At 53.5% G+C, this 22,945-nt stretch overlaps 1 protein-coding gene across 2 annotated transcripts; it reads left to right on the forward strand.

Moving 5' to 3' along the window:
- The first annotated feature begins 355 nt into the window (after positions 1-355).
- On the forward strand, positions 356-22,699 carry PCSK7 (proprotein convertase subtilisin/kexin type 7). Of its 2 annotated transcripts, XM_061203620.1 has the most exons (18): positions 380-434; positions 1,634-1,710; positions 1,982-2,103; positions 2,538-3,020; positions 3,749-3,883; positions 4,497-4,662; positions 5,853-5,943; positions 6,858-6,912; positions 7,366-7,504; positions 8,346-8,446; positions 10,973-11,140; positions 11,597-11,704; positions 12,122-12,224; positions 19,051-19,207; positions 19,728-19,822; positions 20,633-20,726; positions 20,942-21,059; positions 21,327-22,699. In XM_061203620.1, the coding sequence occupies exons 4-18, from the start codon at positions 2,550-2,552 to the stop codon at positions 21,687-21,689; spliced, it is 2,364 nt and encodes a 787-aa protein (XP_061059603.1). In that variant the 5' UTR covers positions 380-434; positions 1,634-1,710; positions 1,982-2,103; positions 2,538-2,549; the 3' UTR covers positions 21,690-22,699. The 2 variants fall into 2 exon arrangements, with proteins under 2 accessions (XP_061059602.1, XP_061059603.1); XM_061203619.1 differs by lacking the exon at positions 1,634-1,710 and having other exon boundaries at positions 356-434.
- The last annotated feature ends 246 nt before the right edge of the window (positions 22,700-22,945 follow it).

The raw sequence follows: 22,945 nt of genomic DNA on the forward strand, positions 1-22,945 counted from the left end.
CGAGAAGGAAGGAGACTTGGTGGAGGGAGGACCCCCTCTAGGAAGGTTACAGGGAGAGTCGGGGTCATGACGATCAGAGGAAGACGAGGAACGAGGTGTTTTTAAAGGTCGCAACCGAGATGCCCTTTCCAGAGGACGCCATGAAGGAGAGGACCGTCCCTATAGAGAAGGTCCCTCTTGAAGATGCCCCGAGAACTCGGGGCGGTGGGGCCCCGCGAGGAGCACCCACCACACGCTGCTCTCTCAGTGGAGGATGCCCGAAGCAGCCAGCCCCCTAGAGCCGGTTGCTCCCGGCTGGGCGGGCCGGCCGGGGGACCCGTCGCTGATTGGCTGCGCCGCCGGGCGGAAGTGATGCTACTGTCACTGGCTTCTCGGGCTCCCGGGAAGCCGCGAGTTTCCGCAAGGAGGCGGCGGCAGCCCCTGCGGCCAGGCGGGTGAGTTGAGAACTCGGTGGGGGCGGGGCATCGGAAGTCTGGGGGGCAGCTGGTGTCTGAGGATGAGGGAGCCGCACAGAGGGCGCCTTCAGTCCCGGCGTGGGGGAGCCCAGGGAGACGGGGCCACGGAGTCTTGGATCCAGGATAGTGTGGGTCCTCTGAGGAGAGGGGCACATTGCACGGGGCAGTCGAGGCCAGGGAGGGGGAAAATCAATGAAGCTGACCCCGGTACGCAGCCTGGTTTCTAGGAACAGGGTGTAGAGGTTGCGAGGAGGACAGTCTCTTGGGAGCGGAATCTTGGACTCTGGGCTGCCCGTATCATTCCTCTTCTCTCTTGGCACCTCCGAGCTGTAAAGACACACCTAGCAGTTGGGTGAAGTTTGAGATCTACTTTCAGAGGGTATTTAAGGTTCCTTCCCCAGAAGCTTAGGGTGAGGGCTGGGGTGGGGTTAAGGTACTGCTCTGCCAGAGGGACCGCAGGATGTAGTGGTCAGGTTTCTCCTCTCTTCCGGAAATCTATGGGCTCTACTGAGACTGAAGGAGCCTGCCTAGTTGGGTCACTATCAGGCTATCTAACAAGATTTTTGTATGCACACTGGGAAGGACACCTGAATATCTTGGGACAGTCGAGGCTGCTGGAGGGCAGGGAGGAATTTGCCTGGGAACCTCAGAGGAAAAGAGAGAAGGAGATATATAGATTTGGGGAGGGAAATGTTAGGTGGCGGAAGTCCCCTTCTCCCTTTCCAAAGAGACTTCGGTAAAATACCCATGTTTCTGTAACATTTTGAGACTAATCCATTTGCGTATGTGTGTGGGTACTAAGCCCTACCTCAAGGTGACCCCCCTACACCCCACCCCCGTAGAGAGCAGATGCTTCTGAAGCCCAGCCACCAATAGGGACACACATGTTCTGCCACCCATTCGCCTGTCTCTGTCCCCACAGTTGCCCACCAGTTCTACTTTGGCCCTTCTGTCAAACCATGGGTGGCAGTCCCAGGTTTAGAGCTTGAGCCCTCACCTCTCAGCCGACTTGCTGAGCTAGTGACTAAGAGTAGCCCTTTAGTGCTGCTTTCCAATCACCCCTTCTCCCCAGGGTGTCCACTTGCCTCTTACGCCTGTTCAGTTTTGTTTGCATGCTCGGGTTTTCCCCATTTCACCCGCCTCCCGCCTACTCTTACTTCCCCTGGCATCCTTCACAGGTACAGAAATCAGGAAGTTAGCTACCACCCGGACTTCTAGGGAGCAGTACCACCTACTTTTTCAAGAGGGGTTTTTGGTAAGAGTTCAAGCCCTCTTCTAGGCATCTAGGAAAGAAAGAAAAGAGGATGGCCTGATGTTTAGGTCGAGAAGTACGGTTTCTGGGTTATGTACTGTTCTGGCCTTACTGTACCAGTTCGGTTCTAGTCTGTGACCTATTTGAGATTCCTGGAAATGATACTTAATCATTTGCAGTTTCTTTGGTCATGGGTCCTAGAGTTCATGGCCAGCCTCTGCCTGCTCCACTGGGTTTGGGAGGACACCATTTCTTGTTTTCTTGGGGCCTACAGGTCTGCAGTCTGTGCTTGGAGTCACCACTGCTCACAGCGAAAGGGATGCCTTTTCTCCGTTTGCACAAAATGAGCGTGAGGTGGTTAGCCAGACCAGGAGCTCAGCCTCACTCAGGGTCCAGGTGGGAACGGGGCCCCACTGCGGGGAGTTAGCCCTCAGGACAACGGGACCAAGACGTCAGCTGGGGAAAGATTTCTGTCCCCTCTAAAGAAGGGAGGAGGGTCTCTTCTAAAGAACGGTCATGACTCTGCCAGGAATTTGCAGGAGTCCTATGACTTTTGAGCCCTTTTCATGGCAACAGTGGGAAAGAGCAGCACGGTGCCTGTTAGCAACTAGACATCCTGCTTGATTATCTAGTGATAATCATGCCACTGAGGGACCCACCGGGGTTCGTGCTGGCCCACACTGCCCCTGGGGGCTTATCCCTGTTGGTCAGAGATAACTGTGAATAACAGGAGAGGATCACATGTTTAATGATTTAAAAGGCATGGCTTAGGGATTTCCAGGTGTGCCATGTTATCGCGCTCTTACCTCTGATGTCCTTTCTCTTTGCAGCCTACTGCTCTGATGCCCAAGGGGAGGCAGAAAGTGCCACACTCAGATGCCCCCCTGGGCCCCAGGCCCACTTGCCTCTGCCTGGAGCTAGCCAGGCTCTTCCTACTGCTTCCCTGGGTGATGGGCCTGGTGGGGGCAGGTGGGCCTGGGGCCCAGGGTCCGGGGGGGCTGAGCTGGGCAGTGCATGTGGACAGCCCAGAAGGCGAGAGGGAAGAACAGTCGCTGGAGCAGCGGGCAGATGCCCTGGCCCAGGCGGCAGGGCTGGTGAATGCAGGACGCATCGGGGAGCTCCAGGGGCACTACCTCTTGGTCCAGCCGGCAGGGCACCGGCAGGCCCCGCAGGTGGAGGCCGTCCGGCAGCAGGTGGAGGCTGTGTTGGCCAGGCACGAAGCTGTGCGCTGGCACTCAGAGCAGAGGCTGCTCAAGCGGACCAAGCGCAGCGTCCACTTCAATGACCCCAAGTACCCGCAGCAGTGGCACCTGGTGAGTCCAGCCCTGCAGCTTCTGGCTTCAGATGGCTAGGCGGGGGGTACCCGGTGCTTTAGTGGGCTCTTGTCTGTGTTACTCTTAAGCGGCCCCCATCCTTTGCCTGAGGAGGCATTTCTGTGGGCTTCCACGGTGGGCTTCGTCCTCGGGCTCCACCTGCCCTGTGCTCACATCCAGAGAGCCGGCGGACTGCAATGGCAGGGCGTGGGTGCTGGGACCAGGCTGCCTGGGCCGCCTGCCACTGACTAGCATGTACCTTTGGGTGCACTGTTTAACCTCTCCGTGCCTCAGTTTCCCTTTCTGTCAAATGGAGATTGTAATGGTTATGGTTATGGTTAAGTGAACTAATGTACTTGTGCCCACATGGGAAACACTTTACAAGAGTTAACTAGTAACATTATATTATACGGTGTTAATATAATGTATATCATATGGCCTACGAATTATATTATCCAACCCTTGACCCTAGCCACCATCTCACCCTTATTGCCCGTGAGTGATGCCAGGCTTTCCTGGAGACCTAGGCTGTGGCAAAGCTCTCACGTGTCCCTCCTTAGCTCTGTCCCCACCTACCCTTATTGGTCTACAACCTCTCTCTGGCTCCTTGATGGTGGCCAAGAGTGCACAGGGGCTGCTCACTGTAACTTGTCTCTCTATGGGCTATGCTGCGTGTCACTGGATTCCCAGGGCTCAGAGAATAGTTCCTGACCCTGTCTCTCCTGCAGAATAACCGGCGGAACCCCGGCAGGGACATCAACGTGACGGGTGTATGGGAGCGCAATGTAACCGGGCAAGGGGTGACCGTGGTGGTCGTGGACGACGGTGTGGAGCACACCATCCAGGACATCGCACCCAACTATGTGAGTGGCACTGGCACGACCCGTCCCACCGCCGGGCCTTACCTGATTCTTGATGTTCCCTCAGGCCTGTCCCCTTTCTTAGAGGTCATTGGGCCAAATAAAAGGGCCTGGAAGGTGGGATGGTGTTCTTCATCTACTCCTTTTCTGCAGCCAGCCTTCCAGCCTGGTAGCTAAGACTCAGGACGTGGCTCCAACTCAGCAAGGGAGACACTTCCTGGTTCCTGCTGCCACTCCCTGCCCTGAGGAGTAAGGAGTGGCCCCTGCCGGCAACTTCCCTCTCTGCACAAGTTCCTTAAATCCTGACTTTTAGGTAGCCCCATACCTCTTTTATCCCAGGCTTCCCACACCATGGAAGCGGCTCCTAGGCACGTTTCTATAATGGCCAAGAGAGAAATTTTCCAAGAGCTGCAGCACTTCTCAGTTTTGCTTCAAGGTGTCCTGTCCTCATATCTCACAGCCCATGTGGTTTGCAGAGATGGGCCCACAGTGCTGGCTTAGAGCCCCCAAATCCCAGTTCCCCTCTCTCCCTGAGCTCCAAGACCTGACCCCTTGTAACCAGCGAGTGACCACATGCCCCGCCCGTCCCCTTCCCCCCGCACCCACCTTGTTTCAGAGCCCCGAGGGCAGCTATGACCTCAACTCTAATGACCCTGACCCCATGCCCCACCCGGATATGGAGAATGGCAACCACCACGGCACGAGGTGTGCCGGAGAGATCGCTGCCGTGCCCAACAACAGCTTCTGTGCCGTGGGAGTGGCGTATGGGAGCCGCATAGCAGGTACCTCCAGTCCGGCCTCGGTACACTCCTCCTGTGACAGCTGTCCATCCTCTGTCCCTCCCCCATGAATTCCAACCCGACATTATTTCACTCTCAACACACAGCAGAAAGCAAAGGTTAAGCTTATAAATAGGTGTCTGCAGGACATATCGGTTCATTGATTTTTTTTCAATGCACTGTGTTTCCAACATGTTTTTAGCAGTGAACCCCACTGTATAAAACAGCTGAAAGTACGAAATGCTCTGGATGGGAGATGGAGGCCCTAGCCCCACCTACTCAGGTGACTCTTCCCTTTTTCTGATCATGGTTATGCCCTGTCAATGCTCAGCTCATTGTGATGACAACGCCTCGTACTCCTCCAGGCTGTATTTGTATTTTAATGGTTTACCAAGTGCCTCCTGGTCTCCCCTTCCTCCTTGGCCCCCGTGTGTCTGTGGAGGCCCCTCTCCCTTCTCCCAGCTCTCCAGTTCCCAGCCCTTCTGATGGTCACCGTCTGCTCCCCATCCTCTCAGGAGAGCGGAGCAGCCCCGGCCCCCGCTGGGGTGCTTCTGTGGCTCTTCTGCCTCTGAGTCTTTGTCCATCGAGGCAGAAGGTGAAGGGGATGAATGGGGACACGCTGTCCGCGTGATTCCTCATAAATGCTTGGGACCTGCATTTCCGAGGTTGGAATAGATTGGCTGTATTCCTCTTACACTCCAGCAGAGGTCAGCAGCCCTCTCTGTGAATGGGGCTACAGAGGGAGCCAGAAACCTCCAGGGCCCAAGTCCCTTCTGAAAGCTCCGTTCCGCCCTATGTGGTCACCAGGATGTGACTCACCCCATTTTATTGGGTGAGATCAGGCATCCATGAGAGGAGTAATGCTAATGAGTACCATCTATTGAGTACCCTCTGTGCGTCAAGCACCACTGCAGTGTTTTACATGATTCAGGATGCACATAAGAAGGGAACCTTGGATTCCCTACATTCTAGGCTCTGCATCTTCCCACCAGACCCCAGGATCCTTAAAGTCTAAGATTTAGCATTACGTTAAAAAATATTTCTGGACAGGTACATGCACATGGTATAAAAATTCAAAAGATCCAAGAGCACTTAGAGGGAAAAGTAAGTCTCCACAGGGGGCCCCCCAGCACCCAGCTCCCCGTCTAGGGGACCAGCATTATTGAGGAGCTGGTGTGGCCTTCACCGCCTAGGTATCCGGGTACTGGATGGACCCCTGACAGACAGCATGGAGGCTGTGGCGTTCAACAAGCACTATCAGATCAATGACATCTACAGTTGCAGGTGAGGCAGAGCCAGGAACAAGGTGAGGGGGCCAGAGGCTCGGGCACTGGGCGAATCCTCCAACCAAAGAACAGCAGGATGGGCTGACTCGGGCAGGTCCCAGCAGGGCTCTCCCCACTGGGTTCAGCCTGTAAGTCCACTGCCCTCATTTCTCCAGACCCACAGCGTCTGGGTTCTCAGTCTTAAGCCCCACGTCACCCCAGTAATCAGGTTGCCACTCGAGGAGTGCTCCATCCTGCCTCGTGTTTATCTGTTTATCAAACTCAGAAGGCTCTGGAAGAAATTGGGCATTCCTTTCCAACCACAGCGGAGCTGGCCACCCAGCACCAGGCCCCATCACACCACCCCCCAGAAACACACCTGCAGCTCCAGATTACGGTTATGGTGGGGAGGGGGTGGTTGATAAGGAGGAGCTGAGGCTGGGCTGCCCCCCCAGCATTGATGGCACCTGCTCTTCCCCAACCAGTGTCTCCTGTAAATGCATGGCATTATCCACATGGACATTTCCTTTCAGAGAAAGAATAGAGAACTCCTCAGACCCAAGAGCTTTCACAGATACTTCCTTCGTTGGTGCTCTGCCATCAAGCCTAGCGTTAGATCCCTAGGTCCCGTCCATCTCTACCACTCTGTACTCCCCGGGGACCTGAGAAAGGGTTTTTAGGGTCAGGTTAAAGTAGTCCTAAACTGGGAAAGTTTCCAAGGACAAGAAGAACTTTAGCACGTACTTCTGTTTTCCACTTTGGAGTGAGGGCTGGACCTTTGACCCCTATGTCCTTTCATCGTGGGAGTCCGGAGCTGGAGCCCTTGGGAGGAGAGGGAGGACCCAGGCGGAGGGATGGCCAGCTGAGGCTGGGGGGCCTGGGTGGGCAGCCACAGCCTGGCTCTGGCTCTTCCCACTGGGTATCTCTTAACAGCTGGGGACCAGATGACGATGGAAAGACGGTGGACGGTCCCCATCAGCTTGGGAAGGTAACTGGGAACTGCGTGGAGACTCTGGAGACCTAGGACCCCCTCTTCATTCCGTTCCTGGAACTGCTCCCGCCCCACCCCCATTTGCAGGGCCAGACCTACCATGTAGCCCTGGCGCCTCCTTTGGGAAGAGCACTCCCGACCTGGGGTTGGGGGAGTGTGGAGGTGTTCTTAGAGAGAAATGGAGCAGCGCTTTGAGATTGTTTCGCTCTGGTTTTGTGCTTGGCTCCCCATTTCTGGCCCTACCCTCTCTGATAAGCAGAGCCCATCCTTCATACAGCTGTTCCACTAACAGCCTCTTCCCCTTGAGTCCATCTTTAAATCTCTTTCTCCCATGTCCAGTGCCCTTGGCTTTTTTTCTTTTCCTTCTAGAAGGGGAGGAAAGAGTGAGCGGCATGGAGGTTGGGGTCTTCCTATGAACTCCTCAACTGACCTGGACGTTTTGCTCCTCAGGCTGCCTTGCAACACGGGGTGATCGCTGGCCGCCAGGGCTTTGGGAGCATCTTCGTGGTAGCCAGTGGCAATGGGGGCCAGCACAACGACAACTGCAACTACGATGGCTATGCCAACTCCATCTATACAGTCACCATAGGTAGTGGCCTGGTGGCCCCGAGTGTGCATGTGTGCTCACGCCTGTGTGTGTGAGAGAGACAGTGGTGAGGGGACCGTGTATCCGGGTGTGTGTGTGTGTCACTCAGTCGTGAGGGGACCGTGTATGTGGGTGTGTCCCCAGCTTCCGTGTGTCTGTCTAAAAGTGTATGCATGATCTTCTCTTCTCTTCAGGCTCTGATAGTTAGGAGGGACTAGCCCTGCTCTCGGAGGATGTCAGGACTTCCTTAGAAGTCATACCCCGGAGCACTTTCCACCCATCATCTGGGATACCAAGCCCACCCCCCCGCCTCCACTCCCCACAGCTGCTTAGGCCTCTGCTTTGGCCTCTCTTCCATGGGTCCCTTCCCTCCTGCTTGAAGCCTTCCCTGACCCCCAAATGCCCTTTACCTGTGCTCCCTCCCATAGCATTTACCATCCCAGTTGTTTTTATTTACTTACTGGACCTCCTCCCTGACTCTGGGCTCCTTGAGATCAGGTCTGTGCCCTTCTCCCATGGCCCCCATGCCTCACACAGTGTGCGACTCACGGTAGGTAATTGATACATGTTGAGGAAAATGCATGTGTGAATGGATGAGTAGGTATTGAGATGGAACGCCCCCCCAGTTTCACCCTGGAGCCTGTTGAAAGAATGGTCTTAGGGCACAGAATACCCTCTGCCATTTGAGGCTGCCTGTCCTGGTGAGGAGTGTGGGTACTTGAAGGACTTGGACCACTGAGATCATTTTTTAAACTCAGGACAACCCCCCGGGTGATAACTCAGAGATGACGCTGATGTTATCAGGCCCTTATCTCTGCTCCCATTTCCCCTACTCTGTCCCCAGGTGCTGTGGACGAGGAGGGACGGATGCCTTTCTACGCAGAGGAGTGTGCCTCCATGCTGGCGGTCACCTTCAGCGGTGGGGACAAGATGCTCCGGAGCATCGTAAGTGCCCCCCGCCAGGCCCTCCACTCCTGCCCCGGGCCCTCGGGTTCCTCTTCCCTAGCAGATCTGTGTCCCTTAGGGTCTGCCCCTGTTGGAAGAATGGAGCTGAGGACTCTAAATATATCTGTGTAAAGGGTTTTTATCTTTAAAAATTTAACTTACAAATATGCATGTTATCATAGGAATCACTCTATCACATTGATTAAGTATCACATTGATTGAAATGTCTTCCTTTGGTAGAATATGGTCTTTGGCTAAATTTCTGTGGCCTTTAAAAAAAAAGGATCATCATTCCACTGCTATGCAGCCCTTATGTAAATACTGTGAGCTCTGGTCCTGTTCATCCTTGGGAGTAAAGCTAGTGGCTGTCGGCACTGAATGGGCGGGAAAAGGAGTCAGGAATGTCTCAGTCAGCCCGAGAGACAGCTCTTTCCTTGGAGCTGGAACTGGAGCCACAGCAAACAAGAGGTTGGAGCAAGGGAGTGGAGTTGCTCAAGCTGTGGGAACCTGTGAAAGAATTCAGGGTCCAGAGCCTACACCCAGCTGGCTGAGCTCCATCCTGTCATCCTAGAGCTCCCTGCCTGTCCCCAATGCCCCTAACAGAGTGATACGGGGACAAGGGGCTCTCCGGCAGAGCTGGGCTGCAGCCAGGTGGTGTCACATTTCTCCAGTGGCTCTGGGTTGGGAGCGCTCTCCAGGACCATTGGGAATTAGGCTGCTTCCTCTGGGTCAGATTCACTTTCCCAAACTGAAATTCTGTTTTGCCACTAAATGACTTCTGGTTAGCACAGTGTTCTAAGGCTCGGGGCCCGGTGACCCCAGCCCCTTTCCCCACCCCGGGAGAAGAAAAAAGGGAGCTGACTAAAGTAAGCGGGCAGGAGGCTCCGCTCCGCAGGCGGGGGTCTGGGTGCAGAGGGCACCGCCCATGCCCACCCCAGGCCAGGCTGGGTTGGGAGGAAGAGCAGGGACATCCTGGCAGAACTCTCAGGAACCCGCTCTACCCGGCCCCAGCGAGGGACCGCGAAGGCTGGCGAGCATAATGGTTCCTCTTACTGTGCGCTGCCTGCCTTTCTCCTCCTGACGCAGCTCCGCATCTCACCCCCACCCCTACCACGTTCCAGCTGAGCTATAATTTGTCCGGAAATGAAAAGAGAGTTTGTTTAGCCAGGCTCCCATCTTTGGGACGCTCTTGCCTTGGAAACCAGTTGCCAGTTTCTGTTCAATTACCAGCTCGGTGGGGCTGCCTTCCTGAGGGCGGGCACGGAGGTACAGGCTGCCCACCGTCTGCTGCCCAGAGCCCTTCCCGGCCCTTTCCTGTGGCTGCCCGGGGCTCCTGCCGCCACAGGCAAGTTCACGGGCCTCACAGCTACACACTAGACTGTCACTGTGAGGCTGTTTCCGTAACAGGAAAAAATCAATCTGCTCCCTGGCACAGACCAGGCTTTCCACCCTCATTGAGACTTCCACTTGGAGAGTTTTTGCCTCCTCTTCCGTGCGCACGATGTCTGAGTGAAAATGACATCTCTTGGCAGCTGCTGTAACAGCTGGAAGGCGAGCAGTGAGTACAGTGGAGAAAGGGCAGCTCTTGGGAGAAGTTAGCACCTTGATATCTGACCCAGGAGAGAAGCTTGGAAGAAGATTTTCTGGTCTTAGCCTGGGCACCGCGTGCCAGATCTGGAGGGCCATGGCCTGGAGCAGATTTAGGCAGGGCCCCCCTCAGCTAAACCCTCTGTGGCCCCAGGGTGGATTAGAGCATGAAAAGAACTGGATGCCAGACAGATGCCGCGTCTCCCAGACCCCCGCTCTCACCTCCCACCTCAGGACCACAGGTGGAGAAGGGGGGACTCGTGGAAACCACCCGAGGCACCAGGCCCAGCGCAGGGAGGCAGGGAGGCCTGTGGATCGCCCCGGGCCAGGGTGGGCAGGGGGTGTAGATGCTACACCCATGCTGAGCCCACGGGTGGGCAAGGGGACAGCTTTCTCTCCCCGGGAACACACTCCCTTTGTTCGCACTGATGTCACTCCAGGCCCTGTCGCTGAGCTGCCAATTTGGATTTCCTTGACTGGTGCCGTCAGTGTTGTCCCAGCTCCAGCTGGGGCCCAGGAGCTCCCCGGCCACTTCCTCTGTCTCCAAGGGCTGCGGGGGCTGGAGGGGCAGGGCTGGGTGGGTGGAGGATTTGGGAAGGGGTCACCAGAGGAGCTGGAATCAGGAAACCATCCTCTGCACGTGAGGCCTCTCCCCTCTCTCCAGCTTCTTTCCGCCCCCTCCCCTGCTGTAACCAGACCCGCAGAGTAACTCTTTCATTCTTCTCAGCTCTCCAGAGATTCTCTTGTTAGGCGAAGAAGGAGGAAGAATCTCCTTCGTCCGACCTGCTAGACATTCAGCTCTCGCAACGGAAGGGCCCCCCCCCCTCCCCCGCCCCGCACCGAGGCTCGCGCTGAGGCCCAGCCCCACACCCCTCCCTCCACAGCACCTGGGAACTCAGTCCCTAACCCAGTCCCCGTCCTCTCCATTCCGCTTCCCAGGTGACCACAGACTGGGACCTTCAGAAGGGCACAGGCTGCACCGAGGGCCACACGGGGACCTCAGCCGCGGCCCCTCTGGCAGCCGGCATGATAGCCCTGATGCTGCAGGTGCGGCCCTGCCTCACGTGGCGTGACGTCCAGCACATCATCGTCTTCACAGCCACCCCGGTGAGATCCTCGCAGGTGGACAAATGGCCTGGCCCAGCCCACCTCAGACTTTCGGTCCCAAGGACTTGGAGGTTTCAGGAGGCTTCAGATTCTAGGTGTCCCAGGCGTTAGGTGCCAAATCCCGTCCAGAGTTGCACGTGCACGGAACAAGGGTGGGGACCCCATCAAGACCACAGACCTAAATTCACTCGCACCTGTTCTACTGCTGCCCTTTTACCTGCAAAGGAGAGCTCCGGCTGGGGGAGTTCCTGACTCTGGAGCCTGGGGCTCCTGGCTCCCTCTCTAGAAACAGGCCATTGGGCTGGTGACATCACAGGCCTTTGCCCTTTTGTCCCAGCTTTCCTTGGGGAATCCATTCCTAGCAGCCTTGGTGGGAGAGTCTGGACTGGATCAGCTAGCAGGGCGAGCAGGGAAACTTAAAATCCGAGAGACTAACTGGGACCCCTGTCCTCTCAGTATGAGGATCGCCGCGCAGATTGGATCACCAACGAGGCCGGCTTTAGCCACAGCCACCAGCACGGATTCGGCCTGCTCAATGCTTGGAGACTTGTGAACGCAGCCAAGGTGAACAGGTGTCCTGCGTGGAATGACGAAGGGGGTGGGAGAATGCCTAAGACACTGCCTGGCACATCGTAGGTGTTTAATAAATGCTCGTTCATCTGAGACCCATTTTACAAATGAAGAAGCCGGCTCAACGCTATAATTAAAGTTTCTAAACTGTCGGTGGAGAGTAAATGGGACCTGAGTATCGTTTGGAACCCTCAGGGTGCTCTGCTCCTCATCTGCCGTCCTGGACACAGCCTGTCCTTGCTTTGGTGCCATAGGGAGCAGTCCAGGTGGTCCGCAGGATCCTCAGGAGCGAAAGAAGGTGGTGAGGAAGGGAGAAATAAAAAGAGCAGTGCCCTAGAGGTCAAGTAGATGAGAGTGGGTGTGTGGGGTCCATCTTGTTTGTTCATTCGCCGTCCCCCCTTCCTTTCATAGATCTGGACGTCTGTCCCTTACTTAGCTTCCTACGTCAGCCCCGTGTTGAAAGAGAACAAGGCTATCCCGCCATCCGCCCGCCCCCTGGAGGTCCTGTGGAATGGTAAGCAGTCAGCAGAAAGGGGGTTAATCGTGGGCCTGAGGTTTGGGGCGGGGTGATGGAGAAGCTAAACTCATCCTCCCTGCCGGATCCTACCCCCTTCCTTTAGGAGCTGAGCTCCAGCCAAACCTGTGGAGTTTTCTTTGACCATTTTAGGACATGTTGCTGCTTCTGAGTTGGCTGGCCCCCCGGCTGCTTAAACGAGACCTTTCTCCTGAGTTACTGGTGGTGGAAAGGAGCTGCCGAGCAAGCGATTAGGAAGGCTGGTGGGAGGGCTGGGACTGGGACCTGGGAGACAAGGCACGAGTTGAAAGACGTTCCTTTGACTTCCATGCTAGGAACTTGCCAGACGATTCTCTGCAACCCGGTGGCCTTTGGATGGAGTGAAGGAGTTGAGAATGTCTTCCTTTGATTCTCAGGCTTGTCTAATACAGAGAGAGTCAGCTGGGGCCTGTAGGGGGAGGACAGAGGAGTGCCCAGAGGGCTCCCTAGACTGTGGTGGCCCTCCCTCTGCCCACGCGTCCATCACACCTGGGGCCACTAGGACTATCCGAAGGGGTGAGGGCCGTGTGTTGTCAGTCAGAGATGTCGTCTTACGTTGAGCACAGAGGTTGAACCCCTTCCCAGAGAAGAGGGCAGCTGGATTGGGATACTTGAGCAAAGAGGATCTTCTGTCTGCAGATTTCCCGGACTTCCCACTGGGGAGTTTTCCCTACCTCCAGTTCCTTGGGGATTTTTTTACTTCAAGGATTTTTGACAGGCAGTTATTCACTAATTTTTGTGAAGATTGGAGCATGTCATGCTTTACCCAAATGGAACTTTGTTTTTGCATTTCGCATCCTCCTAGGAAGTGTTCAAACCAGAACAATGGCAAGAGGAGGAATGGCCAAAGATGGGAGCATGGAGGGGAGAGTGGGGACGGCATCCCTGGGGCGGAGGTTTCACTGGGAATAGTCCCGTTGTCTCTCTCCCTAACCATGTCCAGCACTTGCCCAGTTTCCCCTCTACGTGGAAGGAAATCCATGGGCCCAGTTCAATGCATTTTCCGTAAAAGGAATGCTATCTTGGAAAGGGCATAAAGCATCAGCCAAGGCAGAGAAGTGCAGGAACATTCCCAGGAATGCAGTTGAGTAGGAACCTCGGGGCTTTGCACTTGCATGTCTTGGGGACAGTATGTCTTTTAACTTTTACCTTCCATCCAGGGCTGCTAACCCGCAATCGCATCCATCAAATGAGGGGGTCAACTTAGGGTCCTTCCCAGTTTCATCATCTTCTGCTTCCCACTAACCAGGGATGTTCCCCGGCATGTCTAACAACCTTCCCTCGGTATAGAGGCATCTGACACCTGCTTGTTTGTCACTAGGAAGCAAGAGAAAGAAGGACAGGTTGTCCTGGGCAGAGGAGAGTGGGAGGTGGGGATAGTGGGGAGAGAAGGATGGAGAGAAGGGAGGTGAAGACTCAGCGAGTTTTGCTAATGGAGCCCTTCGTTGGTTTGGAGGGCAGCAAGTGGACTGCTGATCTTCGAGGTCAGCAAAGGTGCCTTCCCCTCTGTTGTGACTCCATTCACCCCTGAGCAGACAGAACTGAAGGTCCACGCTTGTGGGCGTGCTTGGAGGCTGCAGAAAGTCCAGTTCACGTAGAGCTGAGCAACTTAGTCCCGGACAGTTAGTAAACCTCTTTCCCTATAGCCAAGCAACAGTCTTTCCCACCAAGACCTGGGCGAGTCAGTGTCCAAGGGCTGGAAGGTGAACTTTTTTATAAGGTAGAAGGAACTGAACATCCCTGAGGTGGAAAAGGGGTGCAATACCACTAAGACTCTGGAGCAGTGGTGTCCAAGAGAACTTTCTACAATGATGAAAAAAATGTTCTCTATCTGTGCTGTGCAATTCATGTGAGGCTATTGAAGATTTTAAATGTGGCTCGTGTGGCTGAGGAACTAAATTTGTGTGTTATTGTAATTGAATTTAAATAGCCACATGTGGCTGGTGGCCACCTTCTTGGGCAGGGCGGCTCTAGAGCAAGACAGGAGGAGGATGTAGGGGGAAGGGGATTGGAGCCCCTCGGTTCCTTTAGCTCTGACTCTGGGTCTGAAATCTCTACCAGAGGGTGGGAGGGAGGGCGGGGTTTGGGAGGAGTATCCAAAACACAAGGGAGCCTGTGTGTATTTACAGAAGATTCCTGAACACCACTTGCAATTACCCTTTTATCCTTGTTTGCAGCCCGAGTGCTGGCTCCCCCTCTGGCCGTGCTTGCGTCCTGTTCCTTCCTGGCTCTGAATCTTCCTCTCCTGCCCAGTCTTTCTCTCCCCACTGATTCCTCCTTCTGCCTTCAAACACCCTCAGAGCATCTGTTAGGAAACACCTTTAAGTCCCTGCCCCCCTCCAACAAGTAACCTTTTCAAATGAATTAACCAAAGCAATTGCTTGCCTTTATCACACCCTCTCCACCGCTGAAGACTTACTTCATCACTCACAGTGCCCCTCTCCTGCTCAGACCCAGGGACCAGCTCACAGCCCATCCTTCTCAGCCCTCTTGTTCTCTGACCGGATTAACGAGACCTGTGTGGCAGCCTCCCTCCTCCTGCGGCTGCAGTGACCTCCTTTGCTCCATGGCCCTCTTCTGGCTTCTCTGCCCAAGGAACTTGGTTTTTCTGTTCGCTCTCCTCACTACTCCCAAACCATGAGTGCCTTCTACGACTCATTCCGTGTTCTTGACCCTCCCTCTACGTTTTCTCCCTCAACGGCGCAGCTGTGTTTATGGCTTCAGCTGCCACCTCTCCACAAATGATTCCTAGATCAACATCTCTTATTCTGATCCCTTACCAGTGAGAGAAGTAGAGATTTTGCTAGCTTCCACAAGATTATGGGCAAATAAATCCCTGGGATCTTCGGGGCGGGGTGGGGGTGGGGGAGGGTGGTTGAAAAAGACCCCAGCTTGCCAAAGGCAAAATAATATGATGATCATCGTCCGCTAAGATTTGAGTGCTTTTTTATGTGCCAAGCACTGGCTTAAGGATTAACTCATTTAATTCTAATAAAATAATTCTCGTGTTGCCACATGTCTGGCCACCCAAGTCCCTGTACACCCCAGTAAGGAAATGCATGTAACGTGCCACTCCGTACACATGCTAACAACAGACAAGCACTCGCGGGGCTCTTTTTGGATTCCATTCTGTTCTGTCGTGCTCTATAACGTGTCATTTACTCTCTGTTAGGCCCTTATCTTCCATGTTAATGCTCTCCTTCAACTATGCCAGGAATATTTTCCTCCATCTTTCTATTCCTAAATCGCTGTGTGCTGTTGGATATCCCATCAATACATTACGTTTAAAATGTACAGCATCTTAGATTTCACTATCGCCTATCGAAAGCCAGCTTGCTTTCCAAGTTTCTCTCATTTCTGTCGGTGCCATCACATGAGATTAAGAACCCAGGAGGAAGAAGAGGTTTGGGTAAGGACTATGGAGTGTGAAGAAGTGAGGAAGAGAATTTGGGCTCTGCTGTGTTTGAGGCTTCTATGCAACATCTAAAGGTTGTATTCCGAAAGCAGCTGAATAAATACGTTTGAAGGTCTAGACTGGAGGTAATGGTTTGGGAGTCACCCGCATAAAAATGGAAGAGAAAGGTCTGGGAAAGAAGGAGATCACTAGGGTTGGGGGGACAAGGATAAGAGAGGACCTAGGACACAGGCTGACATTAAAGGAGTGGACAGAGGAAAGGGGCCTCAGAAGAAAACTGAGAAGAGATGCCTGAGGTTGGAAAAAGAACAGGAGGATGGTGTCACTGGAATCTAGGGTAGTTCTGATGGGAGCGGGCAAGCGGGCAAGGACTGAGGGCGTCCCTGGTTCATCAAGGAGGCCGTTGGTGACCTTAAGAAGAATACTTTGGGACTTCCCTGGCGGTCCAGTGGTTAGGACTCCGTGCTTCCACTGCCAAGAGTACTTTGTTTCAGTCTGTTCATGGGGGCAAAAGCTAGACTGCAGTGGGTTGAACAATTCGTGGGGACAGAAGAAGATTCCTGGTTAAAGACGGTGAATTGAACACGTGCTTTTATCGCTGCTTACTCCCAAAGCCTCACCAAAGTGAGAATAAAGGAATAAAAGCGGTATAAGCACAAGGACAAAGAGAATGAGGGAGGAGGCCACAGCAAAGGAGAGATTGCAACACATTTTTGGAAGACGGAAAACGAGTGGAGAAGTGGGCAGGGCTAAGAAAGTTGCAAACCAAATATCTGTAAGGGTGAGCCTAGGCAGCAAGCTCATTCATGCCTCAGAATCCCCAAAGGCTCAGGACTCGGGGGCCCCATGCACTACAGAAGACAGAGATGAGGTGTGAGAGTAAAACGAGAGATCAATTAAAAGGTAGACTCCCAGGTATCTTCTCCCATCCTTAGCAGCCTTTTCCGGGCAGGAGTTAGGAAGTTTATTCTCCAGAGCCCGGGGCCCCAGGTACAGCAGAAAATAAGAGACAGAGAGTGTACCTTAAAATGATAAACCATGAACTATGACGGGGACACGTTACAGATAAAGAAACTAATTCTCATAGCTAGTAAATGGCAGAGCTGGGATTTGAACCCAGGCTGGGTGGCTCCAGAGCCCATGCCATTAGCACCAGCAGGCACAAGAGTTGAGAAAGGGTTTATTTCACCGGCAGTGAAAGCACGGAGTCCTAACCACCGAACAGCCAGGGAATTCCCCCCTCTTTCTTTGATCAGTTATCCACGCTCATACCGGCTTACCCTTAGAATCAAGCATTTTAGCTGGGCTTCCTGTCACCTGTTTCTTCTTCCTACTCCGATTCAGCCTACCCACAGCTGTTAAGAGTAACCTTCCTTGGGACTTCCCTGGTGGTGCAGTGGTTGGGGATCCACCTGCCAGTGCAGGGGACATGGGTTCGATCCCTGGTCCAGGAAGATCCCACATGCCGCAGAGCAACTAAGCCCATGTGCCACAACTATGGAGCCTGTGCTCTAGAGCCCACAAGCCACAACTACAGAAGCCCACATGCCTAGAGCCTGTGCTCCGCAACAAGAGAAGCACCGCAATGAGAAGCCCATGTGCAACAAGACCCAACGCAGCCAAAAATAAATAAAATAAATAAATTAAAAAAAAAAAAAAGAGTAACCTTCCTTTAGCACTTTTTTTTTTTTTTAAACTCTGTCCTTGCTCGGTAATCTCTAATAGCTCTCAGTTGCTTGTTTAAAATAAAAATTTTAAAGCCCTTCCCATGCTAGGTCCCCTGCCCATACTTTCATATTCTCTCTGGGTTTCTTCATCTGTGAAATGGGGGTGCTGCTCTCTGCTTTGCCTGTCGGCATGAATTAATGAAAGGAAAGTTGCTTTGGAAAGAATCATTTCTCATTGCAGCCTAATTTCTTAATATTCCCCAATTGAGTCTTCTACTTCAGTAGTTTGGTGGGGTTTGTTTGTTTGTTTGTTTGTTTTGGGGTTTTTTGACTTTTTATTTTGAAATAATTGTAGATTCACAGGAGGTTGCAAAGAAATGTTCAGGGAAGTCCTGTGCACCCTTCTCCTGATGTTAAATGTCTTAATTCTAGGACAATAGCAAAACCAAGAAAATGACATTGGTCCAATCCAGAGCACTTATTCAGATTTCACCAGTTAGACTCATATTTCTGTGTGTGTGTGTTTGTGTAATTTTACCACATGTGTAGCCTTGTGTAATCACCACCACAGCCAATATCCAGAACCATTGCATCCCAAGACTCCTCTGTGTCACCCCTTTATGGCCACACCCATCCCCTCTGCACCATCCCTAGCACCTGGCAACCACTAATCTGTTCTCCATCGCTACAGTTATGTTATTCATGAATATTATGTAAATGAAATCACACACTGTGTATCCTTTTGATATTGGCTTTTTTTCATTCAGCACAATTTCCTTGAAATTTATTCACTTCAGTAGTTTTTTTTTTAATTTGTATTTCTTTCAGTATGAAACTTGTTCATGTCCACCTCTGCCTTTCTACATGCCATTTCCCCTTCTAGAATACCCTCTACCAACACTCTCCACCCATCCATATTCACTTCCGCCCTCAGAGTGTGTCTCACGGCTGCGTGCCTAAACCCATCTGACTCATCTCTGTTCTAGCATCAGTTATGTAGACCGCATACCATATCATTTTCCACTTGCACATAGAAGGCAGAGACCATGTCCAACTTTTTTTTTTACTTTTTTTTTTTTAATTTTATTTATTTATTTATTTTTGGGTGTGTTGGGTCTTCGTTTCCGTGCGAGGGCTTTCTCTAGTTGCAGCGAGCGGGGGCCACTCTTCATCGCAGTGCGCGGGCCTCTCACTATCGCAGCCTCTCTTGTTGCGGAGCACAGGCTCCAGACGCGCAGGCTCAGTAGTTGTGGCTCACGGGCCTAGTCACTCCGCGGCATGTGGGATCTTCCCAGACCAGGGCTCGAACCTGTGTGCCCTGCATTGGCAGGCAGATTCTCAACTACTGCGCCACCAGGGAAGCCCCCAACTTTTCTTTATATTCCCAACAACTAGCACAGTGCCTGAAATGTAGGAGGTACTCAGTAAGTTATTTTTTGGGTGAATGAATGTCGGAAATTGCTCCATTTGGTTCTTCCATTGTGTCTTGAGTATGTGTTGTCCTCCCAACTGGACTCTAAACTAGATTGTAAACTTGAAAGCAGCAACTGCATTCCATTTACTAGTGTACACGAGGTTCAATCAGGGTTGCCAAAGATATTTGTATGTGTCTTCCATGAGTATGTTCCTTTGTCTGTTGGGGTGAAGTGAGGGCGTAAGTGTTTGTGGGGCTGGTTTCCCAGCTGCCCAGCCTGACTTCCCACAGTCAGCAGGATGGACCTGGAGATGTCGGGGCTGAAGACCCTGGAGCACGTGGCCGTGACAGTCTCCATCACTCATCCACGACGTGGCAGCTTGGAACTGAAGCTGTTTTGCCCCAGTGGCATGATGTCCCGTATTGGCACCCCCCGCAGCTTGGACTCGTACGTACACGTGCCCTCACCTGAGCTCTCTCTGCAACAAGGGCCTTTTCCAGGAAAAGATATGGGAGGAGTGGACACTGGCACTGTCCTAAGCTACCGTGGCACTGGCTTTATTACCTGCTTTGTTCAAGTGCTTACAAGGTGCTCGGCGCTGCACTTGAAGTGTAGTTTCTTTAATCCTAGTAAGGATGATGCAGGGTAGACTTTGTAACCCTTTACAAATGAGGAAACAAGTCACAGAGCTAGTTAAGTGCCTGAGTGAATAACAGTAAGCCTAGACCTATGGGACTCCCAAGCCCGTGTTCTCTCCACGTTTGCTTTTTGCACTACACTACGTTGACACAGGTCCCTCAGCCCCCGAGATCCCAGGGGCAAGGGCCAGCACTGAGGGCCCCTCATGGCACCCTCCCGATGGCTGTGGCTCAGACAACAACTGCTACTACAGTAAGAAAATGCTTTTGGGCAAAGGGGTCAGTTCCCTGCTCCATGCCTTCCTCTGTCTCCTCTGTTCTTGCCCCAGGGACCCCAACGGCTTCAATGATTGGACCTTCTCCACTGTGCGGTGCTGGGGGGAAAGAGCGAAAGGGACCTACAGACTCGTCATCAGGGATGTAGGTAAGCCTGCCTGCCCCCCACCAGGGCCCTGCCTTTCGTGATTGTCATCTGGTCCCTCTGGATCTCACAGTCCCCACAGAAATCGTCCCAGGTGGAATACATAGGGTTGCCATCGGACCAAGAGGGTAGATGCCAAGACGTATGCCCCATCCAAAAAAACGGGCATTGATACCTAGAATTATTCATTTATACTACCTCTCATATTCCTTGGAGAAGTGACTGATCCATTTTTCCTCAGGATAGCAACAAAAATTCCTTGTTGAAACCACATTTCAAGTTCTTTCACATATAACCATCCTCCGGCCAGCCCTGGTAGGCAGGTAAGGGCAGGACTAATTTTCACCGTTTTTCTTTTTTTAAAACTGAGGCCCACCCAGAGGTTTGAAGTGACTTGTGTGAGGTCACACAGTATCTCAGTGAGGACTGGAAATTGAACCCAACCCTCCCAACTTCCAGCCAAGTTAGGTGTTCATCACCAGACTGGTGGTTTTCAAACCTTCCTTTAATTTAGCAGGACTTTTTTTTTTTTTTTTTTTTCCCCAAGAAAAATCCCAGCTGAAACCCCAAAATATGAAAGAGGCAAAACTTCTCCACTTGGGAGTGCCACCTTTCACCTCCGCCTTTCCATTCCTAAGGGCACCCCGAGAGGCACGTCTGCAGTACCCTGGGGTCAGTGGGACACAGTTAGACAACTACTGTGGCCGCTCATGTGGTCTGAGTCCCTCTGGGTGGCGGGGTGGGCAGGGCCTCTGCTGTCTGTGTGGCCAACAGGGGGGCGTGGCTCACGGACCGCCCCGCTTGCGGCTCTAGGAGATGAGACGTCCCAGGCCGGCATCCTCCGGCAATGGCAGCTGACCCTATATGGCTCTGTGTGGAGTCCAGTAGACATCAGGGACAGACAAAGGTAGGTGTAGACACATGTGTCAGAGGGAGGGGGACTCACGGGGGCAGGGGGAAGGCCACTTAGGGAGTGCCACCTCCCTGGGAACCCACAGCGTGGCCCTCCCCTGTTTGCTATGGGGCTTCCCTCTGTCTGGCTGTAAGGTGGGAGGATGGGCGAGGCAGGCGGTAGAGGAACCAAGCTGAGTAGGGCATCCTCGTCTCCTTTCTTCTCCACAGGTTACTAGAAAGTGCCATGAGTGGGGAATACCTGCACGATGGCTTCACGCTGCCCTGCCCTCCCGGGCTGAAAATCCCAGAGGAAGATGGTTATACCATCACCCCTAACACCCTCAAGGTACGAGGGCCAAAACCCAAGCTGCAGGGAGGCAGGAATGTCCTGAGGGATGTAGTCCTTGGTGGGAGACTCAAGGTGTCTTGGGGAGTGAGGGGTTGGGAAGACCTAGGTCCCCACTCTACAGGCTAACTCTCCAGGGCATTCCTTGTGTGGGGGGAACTGGGGGAGTGGTTTGGGGTGGGAGAGGCAGCCCCTAGGAAGAGAGAGAGTTTCTGAGCTCATTGTTCTGGGAAACCACCCTTACATAGGTGTTTGACTTTCCCCCAGACCCTGGTGCTGATAGGCTGTTTCGCCGTCTTCTGGACCATTTACTACATGCTGGAAGTATACTTGAGCCAGAGGAATGTGGCCTCTCACCCAGTTTGTAGGAGTGGACCCTGCCACCGGCCCCAGCGAAGCCGAACAGCCAAGGAGGAGGGGACAGAACTGGAATCAGTGCCCCTTTGCAGCAGCCAGGATCCAGGTGGAGTGGGGATGGAGAGCGAGGGCCCTCCCGCCACCTCCGAGCTCCACGCCCCAGACCTGCTGGATCAAGGGGACTGGAGCCTATCCCAGGGCAGGAGTGCCCTGGACTGCCCTCAGCACCTGCCCCCAGACCTGCTGCAGGGGAAGGAGGCGCAGATTTGCTGACCTTGGGCCTGACAGCCAACGTGGGAGAGGCTCTAACTTCCTAAGACTGGGGAAGCTTGGAAAGCTGCTCCGCAGTCCCGGAAGCTCTGGGGAGAAGGCAGCCCCGATGCTTCCACCTGGGACCAGAGGCCTAAAGAGCACCCTCTGGCTAAAGACCACACTCAGGGAGGGCAAGGGGCTTCAGAAGGCACAAGCGGAGCCGGATTACAGTCTCGCAACAGCCATGGAACCTTCCTCCAACCCAACGGGAGTTTTTGGTGAGAAGGTCTCGGACAAGGGATTGGGGCCCCTGCCGGGCAGGCCTCCATCCTCGTTTCTCCAGGGCCGGCCAGTGGTGTTGGTCACAGGGACCCTCACCCACACATGGCCAGAAGAGCATCTCAGCAGAAACATCACTGGGGTCACTTGGGAAGAGGGCTTAGGGGTGGAGGCTGGGAAGAGCCCCGGATATGCCTGTCCTTTTAATGACCCAGGGGCCAGAAACAGCAGACTTTTCCTCTCTCCCCCTCACCTCCCAGCCTAAGCCTTGGACCTTGGCCATATGGGCATGGCAGTCAACCCTCAGCTCAGCACACATGCCCTGGAAGCAGCTGCCTCCATTAGCCCCGATCAGAAGCCAACCTTGAACACACCCCCTGACCCCTTCACCATCACGCCCACCCTTCATCCTGAAGGATCGGTACGACGCGCCTGGCAGGGCTAGGGCACATCCTGGGGGAGTCTGCGGCAGGACTGGGGCAGGTGTCGGATCAGTCACTGCCCCTCTAGCCCTGCGACCACCCGTCTTCCTCTGCAAAGTGCTCAGGGAAATGGCCTTGCCTGCCGGAGGCCAGCCATCTGCCTGGTGGGCTGCGACTCTTCCTCCCATTCTTGGCCTCCTCCCCTCTTCTGAGCTAGTTGGTGGATTTGAATTTTTTTTTTTTTTTAACGCTTAAGATTTGGTTTTCTCTTTTCACAGCAACATTTTGTTGAATTTTTTCTGCACAGCTTTTCCAAAATAAAAACCTTCCACACAGTTCTGCCCCTTTCCATCTCCTTTGTGCCGCCTCCCCAAAGCTAATGCAAGTCTCCAAGTTGCTCCTCTTTCCCTTCAGTCCCGAGATTCACTCTCCTCTTCCAGCCCCTGAAATCCTGGAACTCGAGGGGTCCTTCAGAGGATGGCAGCCAGGAACACACGTAAACCCAAGCTGCCTGCCTGTTCCCTGCTCAGATTTCCTGTAACCAGAACAGAAGTGACTAGGACAAATCAGACTCTG

The sequence above is a fragment of the Eubalaena glacialis genome, chromosome 10 (assembly GCF_028564815.1).
Source record: "Eubalaena glacialis isolate mEubGla1 chromosome 10, mEubGla1.1.hap2.+ XY, whole genome shotgun sequence".
Taxonomy (NCBI): domain Eukaryota; kingdom Metazoa; phylum Chordata; class Mammalia; order Artiodactyla; family Balaenidae; genus Eubalaena; species Eubalaena glacialis.